Here is a 9,913-nt window from a genome sequence, read left to right as displayed (position 1 = left end):
ACTGAAATCTGGCGCCCTCCTCTGGTGTACATCCATACATGGAGGCAGAATGTTGTATACATAATAAAGAAAGAAAGAAAGAAAGAAAGGAAGGAAGGAAGGAAGGAAGGAAGGAAGGAAGAAAGAAAGAAAGAAAGAAAGAAAGAAAGAAAGAAAGAAAGAAAGAAAGAGAGAAAGAACCCAGGACCAGCCCAGGGATGACACAACTCTCAATGGGCTGTGCCCTCTGCCATTGATCAGTCATTAAGAGAATGCCTCCTTTACAATCCCTTGGAAGCATTTTTTTTCCTGAGGCTCCCTACTCTCTGATGTCTCTAGGTCATTTGTCAAGTAGACGTGGAAAACCAGCCCACATACATGGTACAAGCTAAAGTAAGACTATGCAGAATCCATATAAAGCCTGGATATAGAAACCCAGAATGAGGAAAAGTGGTCTCAAAAGCTGTCAAATGAGTTAAAGTACACCCCACATATACACGCACCAAGTCTTAGCAGTCCCACAAAACACCAAAGTATATATGTTATATATGATAACATATATGCAAAGCATTTAGCACAGGCCCCTATAGGAACACGAGTCTCTGTGAGCACCAATAACCCCTGCTTATTTGATTCTGTGGGCTGTGTTAACCTAGTGTCCTCAACCAAGGTGGGAGGTGGTTGCTAGGGTACTTCCTTGCCATTGTCAGCTGGGTCTCCTTAGCTCCCCTTTTCCTTCTTTTTTTTTTCTTTTCTTTCTTTTTTTTTTTTTTTGGTTTTCGAGACAGGGTTTCTCTGTGGTTTTTGAGCCTGTCCTAGAACTAGCTCTTGTAGACCAGGCTGGACTCAAACTCACAGAGATCCACCTGCCTCTGCCTCCCGAGTGCTGGGATGGGCCGGTGGTGGTGCATGTCCTTAGCTCCTCTTATTGCTTGACTGCCTGTGTCTGCTCCTGCTGCTTTGAGTTCCTGGATTAATCCAGTCTGATAACAATTGGCTGAGGCACTGTTCTATGAGAATAGCAGAATATCAGGAGAAATCATTTCATGGACTTTTTTCCTATCTTGTTTGGTTCTATCATGACCTGTAGTGTAGTGAGCTTCAGGTTCTTGGACATCCAATTAGGATGGGCATTGTCTCCCTCTAATGGAATGGGCCTGAAGTTTCACGAGTTATTTGTTGTTTACTCCTACAAGTTCTGGGGAACAAATAACTCAACATATCTTGCAAGCAGGACTAGATAGATGTAGATGTAACTGTTGCTGGGTGCTGTCCCAGTCCCAACATTGAATACTTTGCCTGGTTAGAGAAGAATCCACAGGCTTCTTATCCCTCTTTCCAAAAAGTCCTTTCTAGTGGTATTTTCTACAATCTAATGATTATTTACTGTACTAGGTACCATACCAACTCCCAAATGTTCCCCAATTCCTGTAGTCTTTCCTATTTCTCCCTACATCCAAGTACCCAGATCCTGATTTCTCATGTTCCCATACCCAACTACCCCCATTCAATTCAGAAGATCTATTCTAGTGCCCCTTTCAGGGAGATCAATGTATCCCTCCCTTGATCCTTTGTTGTTAACTAACTCTCTCTGTGTCTGTGGATTGTAGCATGAATATCCTTTACTTTACAACCTATATTGATGTATAACGGAGTTCACACCATTGTCATTTGTATTGCTGGGTCTTGAGGTAGGTTGAATCCTAATTTTCAGAGAAACTGCAATACTATTTTCCAGAGTGGTTGTACAATTTGCATTTCCACCAGCAATGGAAGAGTCTTCCCCTTACTCCCACATCCTCTCCAACATAAGCAGTCATTGGTGCTTTTGACCTTAGCCATTCTGACAGGTGTAAGGTGGTATTGCAGAGTTATTTTGATTTGCATTTCTCTGCTGGCTAAGGAGTTGAACATTTCCTTAGGTGTCTTTTGGCCATTTGAGATTATTCTATAGAAAATTTTCTGTTTAGTTCTGTACTCCATTTTTAATTGAATTATTTAAAATTTTGATGTTTAATTTCTTGAGTTCTTTATTTATTTTGGAGATCAGCCCTCTATCTTATGTGGGATTGGAAATTTATTTTCCCATTCAGTACGCTGCCTTATTGTGCTATTGACTGTGTCCTTTGCTGTGCAGAAGCTTCTCAGTTTCAGAAGGGCCCATTTATTAATTGTTCCTCTCAAACTCTGTGTTACAGGTGTTATATTTAGGAAGTGGTCTTTAGTTCCATACTTGGAAGGCTACTTTTCACTTTCTCTCCTATCACTTTCAGTGTGGTCAGATTTATATTAAGTTCTTTATCCCATTTGGACTTGAGTATTGTGCATGGTGATAGATATGGATATATTTGCATTCCTTTACATGGTGATATCCAGTTATGCTATAAGCATTTGTTTCAGATGCTTTCTTCTTTCATTGTATAATTTTAGCTTATTTGTCAAAAATCAGGTGTTCATAGTTGTGAGGATTAATATCTGGGTCTTTGATTCAATTCCGTCATTCAACCTGTCTGTGTTTTTGCCCATCATCTCTTCCTCAAACCTCCAAAATAACTGTTTGCTTAATTAAAACATATGTTCCCAGCAGTCTCAATCATCTCAATGTACCATTTTAATATTGTCCCGAGCAGTTTGTAGTCCAAACCTGATGTTTAGATGGTGAAACAATTACATAGTGGAGTTGATATCTTCCTTGCGTGACTCACACTTCTTTTGGAGACTTCAAAGTCACTGTAATGCATGCTCATATTTCATTGCACAAAACTTAATCATTTTAATTGTCATATGCAGCAGATCTGTAAGAGGTTAAAGGATGAGTATTTTTTATGTATGCTAGATATCAGATAGAGACTCAAACCCAAAATTAAATGCAGGAAGCTAGATGAAACCTTTCCCTAGAATTAGTTACCTCTTTATATGATCATTAATATTATGGCTAAAGGGATGTTTGTTGTTAATTTCTCCCAAGAAATTACTATAAGCTCTTTGCCAATGTTCACTTCCTGTCCATAATGATTCAATTTCAACATTAGTAAAACATGCTAAAATTTAACCTTGGTAAATTCTTGCTAATAGATAAAGTTTCAGTTTTCTTTTTAAAAGCAACTTAGACTTTTTTCCACATAACTTTTTAGTTTTTTAGTATGTGTATATGTTTAAAATATTGATTATAAGATAATATCTTTCCTCTGCAGTAAAATTCCTCTAGGGAATGCATAGGGTGTAAAATGTCTAGAATGAAGGCCAGGAGGTGGTGGCTCAAGCCTTTAATTAATGCCAGCACTTGGGAGGCAGAGGCAGGTGGAGTTCAAGGCTAGCCTGGTCTAGAAGAGCTAGTTCTAGGACACATTCCAAAGCTACAGAGAAACCTGTATCAAAAAAAGTCTTGAATGTAACAAAACTTCTCATCCAGACAATCCGTAAGTGCCTCCTATAATTTTATTTCCACTAAACCATTTATTCTCTGATTTAGATGATAATTCTCTTTGACTATTTAAATCCTTGTCACCTTTTATGGTTTGGTTCTAATTACTCTTTTCAATTTTTTACTCCAATAGTTGGATATAGATGGTCAATGTCTTGCAACAGTTTCTGAAAATTATTAAGATTCCACAAATAATCTCTCCTAATTTTTAACTTGTTGGCTCAAGTTTTTGTAAAAGTATTTTATATGCTGAATGATTAATATAATCACCTTTTTGTATATTTTCACAAGTAATTTATAATTCTCAAGAAGACAAAGTTTGCTTTACTTCAGCAAACATTTTCTCTAAAGTATGTTCATTTGAATCAACTAATGAAATTCAATATAATGTTGAAAACATACCTAACGTGAGTATAATTTCAATTGTAATAAATAACAAAGTACGAACATGCAGTACTTTATATCCTAATTGGTTTATAATAATAACTTTCTTTTTTTTTTTTTTTGGTTTTTCGAGACAGGGTTTTTCTGTGGTTTTGGAGCCTGTCCTGGAACTAGCTCTTGTAGACCAGGCTGGTCTCAAACTCACAGAGATCCTCCTGCCTCTGCCTCCCGAGTGCTGGGATTAAAGGCATGCGCCACCACCGCCCGGCAATAATAACTTTCAAGGACTAGAAATTTTCATTACACATTTAAGTGAGTTGAATTAGGTAAAATAGTTTAAGAATATAAAAATCATAGACAGTATGTTTTAATAAAAATGTCAAGTTTATATCAAAAGGAAGCATCCATATCTATATCAATGTAAAATATATAAATAAGTAGTTAATTTTTAAAATTAATTTTAATGATCTACACTTTTACATCATACACATATATGCCCCTTTATTCTTTTTGATTCAGTAATCTACACTTTTATACAATCATTTCATTGGGTGCCTTTTGTAAGTAAATGTATATTTATGAAGATATAGAGCTGGTTTTGGAGATGGACACTTGCTCTGTCCCTCTATAAATCCAAGCATGTCATTAAAATAAAAATTCAGAGTTTCTCTCTCAATGTCAGGAGCATGGGACAGAAAGAAAAAAGAATTTAGAAAAATTTTTACTTTTCTACATTTCTATTTTTGTCTCTATTGTACATGTCATTAAATATATATGTCTGTCTATGACTATATAAATAATGTTTAAGTTTTCCACAATGAACAATGAATTTTCCTGCAGTAATTTTGAAGTTTCCAGGAAGAAGTTGGGGCCCCACAACAACAACTCAACCTGGTTGATACGATGGCATGATGATGATAGCGCTACTACCAGACCTGTTTTGCATACCAGCTGCTCAAGATGGTTCCAACTTGGTTAGCTGAAATGGTCCACTTTTTACAATGTTCTGGACAGACCTTATAAGAGGAATCTCAGAAAAACCTTTACAAAATACTCAGAGACTATTTGCAATTATACCAGACAGTAATATTGGAACTTAACCATCATTTCACTTTCGCAGGATCCCATAGAAAGAACATCGCCCCCATGTCAGCTGGAAGTAATCCTAAAAGACTTCCAACAAAGTTTGTCCTAGGGTTAGGGACATCATTTAGGGGTTGATTATAATTGGTATAGGGTTGCGGCTTAGAAGGGAAATTTTATGCGCTGAGGGATTTCTTTGAAAAAAAGGGAAAATTGGATGGAATAATATATTAGTGTGAGTTTACATACATTAATAATAATAGTGAATAAAAGAGTGAATGCTTGTGAGTTATAATTTATAGGCAATTGCTTTGATATAGATTTTTGTATATTGATATAATGTTAAATATTGAATATTGTATGCCTTAATGCTTCTACCTCTGCTTAAAACATTTTATATATTGATAAATATATTTATCAAATTGCAATGTACATTTTTCCCCTGATCAAGATATTTATTCATTGGTTATATTTTGAGCCCATTGTCCTCATTTGTTGTACAGTTGTTTATTGTACAATATTCTAATATGAAATCTTAGTCTTTAAATTATATAGGTATTAGAATTATAGATCAATAGTCTTCTATGTTTGTCATACTTATAGTTAGAATAATCAGGTTTTTTAGACACATAAAGAATATATTTTGCATAGATAGGTAATCTTTAACTACTTCAAAAAGCTGTAAAATATGGAATTTAAATAAACTATGCGTATTGTTGAAATGAGACACGATTACTACTGGTAGCATTGATCTATTTTCCAGAGAATGTTGAGCACCAAAGACATGCAAAGCTTGTTTTCTTGTTGTCAAAACTGGCCTTTGGGCATAGACATGCTTATGGCTCAGCCTCTGAAAAGATACATGGTATCTTAAAATGGATAAGCAGTTCTGTTAAATCTTGGCATTCGTCTCACAGACAAATATACACACCTCTGTTTTCTGAGTGTTGTGCTAACGGCAAAATACACCAATATGCCCAGTTTGTCCATCTTTTTTTCCTTTCTGTAGTCTTTAATTTTCTCATGCATACAACATACTGTTGGTCTTTTTTTCTTTCCCCATGAATAGATACTGCTCTTATAAGGTGGTATCCTATACAAAGGACACGGAATTAACAGAATTGATTCTCCTTTTCAATTTCCTTCTAAAGTGACTGGCTATGTCACGGAACAAAAATGGTGAACACCAGAATCATAAAACTATACTTTCAAAGAAGTATGCATTTCACTGTCATACTTACATTGTACTCACGTGTGGTATATTTTGGAAGGCAGTGACATATGATGATGTACACATCAACTTCACTAAGGAAGAGTGGGATTTACTGGATCCTTCCCAGAAGAATCTCTACAAAGATGTGATGCTGGAGACCTACAGGAACCTCACTACTATAGGTGAAAATGAATTTCTTTCATGTTTCAAAATATGGAGACAACTTTTCTTTAGTTTATGATTTTGTTCTGTAATTTGTTTTAGAGAAAGAAGAATGAGGTGAATAGCACAGTCACAGTTCTTAGGTGTACTTAAGATAATAAGCTAATTGTTGCACATTCTTAAATATAACATATATTCTGGTACTGTATTTTAGGATACATTTGGGAAGACCTTAACACTGAAGAGCATTGTCAATGTTCTAGAAGACATGCAAGGTAATTTTCTTGGGCAAGTTCATAACAATTTCCCTTGAATAGTTTGCAATGTGTTCTGGAACTTTAAAACAAAAGCAACAGTGTTAATAAGCACAGCTTTAAATGTATTGATGGTTATTAAGTTCTCACAAATCCATATCCCTGAATTTCATGTATGTGAATTGCATCTGCAAAGCCTTCATTTAAGAAACAGTCTAGGTAGCAATGCCTAAACAGATATCACCATTTGATTCATAGCACCATGAGAGCTATGTTGTAGAACTTCTGATTCATTTGCTTCTTGCTATTCATGACAGAAAATGTATGCATACTTCAGTGATGATGAGTATAGCTGCAAAACTTTTTACTAATTCTATAGCCCATGCTAAGCCTTGTATCCATCATATACATTTTGTGACTGTGCTACATTTAGTGAAATCAAATAGTCAAGGGGCATTTGTTGTAGAGAAATCTTAATATCAATAACACAAGTCTGTGAAAGTCGAACCTTGTAGATTCATTTTGGAAAACTTTTATACACTATTGTTTTTTTCATATATATGATATGTCACTCTTGACACAAGTGTATGAGCATAGGAATATGGAAAGATTTAGCATACCTCTCTGTAAGAAAAATTAAGAAGATAAACTGTAGTTCCTATGTAGAGTATACATGTTTAGTTTGATCCAAAAATACAAAGTTAATTTATTTTCTATCATCATGGTTAATACATTAAAAACAAACTCACATTACAACAAAAACAAACAAACAAACATGAGTTCTAGATCTATGCAAATAATTCTGGGTGTCTTAGTTCACTTACCAAATGTGGTTTACAATATAGTAAAATTATGAATGGAGTAAAGTTGCTAAAGAACTCAGTATGTGCAGTTCTCTTCAATAATGTAAAAAATATCCTGGAAATATAAGTATAGTTATAGATGAAAAGGTAAACCATGACACAGTGGAATTTCTCATCACAAATATTTTTCTAGATGTAAAATGACCACTAATGAGAGAACAATACATGATTTTAAAGAAAGCTATAAAAGCTTGACATTTGATTCCTTTTTACAATTTGAAAAAATATGAAAATAATTCAGATAGGTATAAGGTTCAACTGCATTGAATGTGGTAAAGCTTTTACATGTGTAAATTATCCTTGCAGGATTGAAAGAAATCAAACTGGAGAGAAGTTTTCAGTATATTCTCACTGTGGTAAAGTCTTGTCTTATACCGTTCATCTTCTAAAGAATGAAAAAACACATAGTGGAGAAAAATGCTGTGAAATTAAGCAATGTAATGAAGTCTTTTCTTATCACAATCATCTTGAAATGCATAAAAGAACACACACTGGAGAGAAACCCTATGATTATGGTCAAGATGATGAAGACTTTCTTCTTTATGAAACTCATCAAAGTCATAAAAGAACACAAAATAAAGAAAAATCATATGAATTTAATCTGCTTGGTAAGGCCTTTGCTGATCACAGTCATCTTCAAAAGAATAAAAGAACACATACTGGAGAGAAACCCTATGAATCTAATCAGTGTGGTAAGGCCTTTGCTCAGCACAGTAATCTTCAAACGCATAAAAGAGCACATAATGAAGAGAAACCCTATGAATGTAATCAGTGTGGTAAGGGCTTTGCACAGAACTTTGCTCTTCAATACCATAAAAGAACACATACTGGAGAGAAACCCTATGAATGTAATCAGTGTGATAAGGCCTTTGCACGAAATAATAATCTTCAAATCCATAAAAGAACACATACTGGAGAGAAACCCTATGAATGTACTCAGTGTGGTAAGGCCTTTGCACAACATGGTTCTCTTCAATACCATAAAAGAACACATACTGGAGAGAAACCCTATGAATGTAATCTGTGTGGTAAGGCCTTTGCGTGTCACAGTGATCTACAAAGGCATAAAAGAACACATACTGGAGAGAAACCCTATGAATGTAATCAGTGTGGTAAGGCCTTTGCACGACATAATAATCTTCAATTGCATCAAAGAACACATACTGGAGAGAAACCCTATGAATGTAATCAGTGTGGTAAGGCCTTTGCACTACACAATAATCTTCAAATCCATAAAAGAACACATACCGGAGAGAAACCCTATGAGTGTAATCAGTGTGGTAAGGCCTTTGCACAACATGGTGCTCTTCAATACCATAAAAGAAAACATACTGGAGAGAAACCCTATGGATGTAATCTGTGTGGTAAGGCCTTTGCACATCATAATCAACTTCAATTGCATAAAAGAACACATACTGGAGAGAAACCCTATGAATGTCATCAGTGTGGTAAGGCCTTTGCGCAACCTAATAGTCTTCAAATCCATAAAAGAACACATACTGGAGAGAAACCCTATGAATGTAATCAGTGTGGTAAGGCCTTTGCACGACATAATCATCTTCAATTGCATAAAAGAACACATACTGGAGATAAACCTTATAAATGTAATCAGTGTGGTAAAGCCTTTGCACAACACAGTAATCTTCAGAGCCATAAAAGAACACATACTGGAGAGAAACCCTATGAATGTAATCAGTGTGGTAAGGCCTTTGCACAACATAGTGTTCTTCAATACCATAAAAGAACACATACTGGAGAGAAACCCTATGAATGTAATCAGTGTGATAAGGCCTTTGCACGAAATAATAATCTTCAATTGCATAAAAGAACACATACTGGAGAGAAACCCTATGAATGTCATCAGTGTGGTAAGGCCTTTGCGCAACCTAATAGTCTTCAAATCCATAAAAGAACACATACTGGAGAGAAACCCTATGAATGTAATCAGTGTGGTAAGGCCTTTGTACTACACAATAATCTTCAAATCCATAAAAGAACACATACTGGAGAGAAACCCTATGAATGTAATCAGTGTGGTAAGGCCTTTGCACGACATAATCATCTTCAATTGCATAAAAGAACACATACTGGAGAGAAACCCTATGAATGTAATCAGTGTGGTAAGGCCTTTGCACAACATGGTTCTCTTCAAAGGCATAGAAGAACACATACTAGAAAGAAACCCTAGGAATGATATCAGTGTGAGAAGGCCTTTGCAGACCCCTGTACTCTTAAAAGGCTTAAAATGTAACATACTCTAGAGATATCTGTGAATGGAATGTGGTAAATTCTTTTTCAGAAGCATCTCCTATACATAATATGAGCCCTTCTGTAGAGGAACCCTGAAGTTAATTTGTGTATTTTTCAAAAACATGAGAAAAAAATTATACTGTAGTGAAACTCTGTAAATGAACTCAGTGTCATAATGTTTTGTGCTTCACAGGAGAGTAAGACTTTGTATGTAGTCATCTGAGATATCTTGTGCATATTATCATAATCTTTTGGACCTCAGGAAAAAACTGGGGGCTTATTTTAAATTGTTCTTTCAGAT

General features: G+C 35.2%; 1 protein-coding gene across 2 annotated transcripts; it reads left to right on the top strand.

Annotated features, from left to right (window-relative positions):
- Positions 1–6,201: 6,201 nt before the first annotated feature.
- LOC142839676 (uncharacterized) lies at positions 6,202–9,550 on the top strand. Of its 2 annotated transcripts, XM_075955905.1 has the most exons (4): positions 6,202–6,265; positions 6,460–6,520; positions 7,669–7,723; positions 7,976–9,550. In XM_075955905.1, exons 1-4 carry the CDS (start codon positions 6,232–6,234, stop codon positions 9,548–9,550), a joined length of 1,725 nt encoding a protein of 574 aa, XP_075812020.1. In that variant the 5' UTR covers positions 6,202–6,231. The 2 variants fall into 2 exon arrangements, with proteins under 2 accessions (XP_075812020.1, XP_075812018.1); XM_075955903.1 differs by having other exon boundaries at positions 6,227–6,265; positions 7,669–9,550.
- Positions 9,551–9,913: the final 363 nt, after the last annotated feature.

The sequence above is a fragment of the Microtus pennsylvanicus genome, chromosome 22, assembly GCF_037038515.1.
Source record: "Microtus pennsylvanicus isolate mMicPen1 chromosome 22, mMicPen1.hap1, whole genome shotgun sequence".
NCBI lineage: Eukaryota > Metazoa > Chordata > Mammalia > Rodentia > Cricetidae > Microtus > Microtus pennsylvanicus.
Note: the sequence above shows the minus strand (reverse complement) of the source record. Positions and strands in the feature narration are given on the sequence as shown.

What these genes read in the sequence shown, in the direction of transcription:
- LOC142839676 (XM_075955903.1), top strand. Translation starts at nt 6,232, where the DNA reads ATGCTGGAGACCTACAGGAACCTCACTACTATAG. An exon ending in CAGGAACCTCACTACTATAG is followed by an intron (nt 6,266 to 6,459) that starts GTGAAAATGAAT and finishes ACTGTATTTTAG; the next exon opens with GATACATTTGGGAAGACCTT. An exon ending in TGTTCTAGAAGACATGCAAG is followed by an intron (nt 6,521 to 7,668) that starts GTAATTTTCTTG and finishes TTATCCTTGCAG; the next exon opens with GATTGAAAGAAATCAAACTG.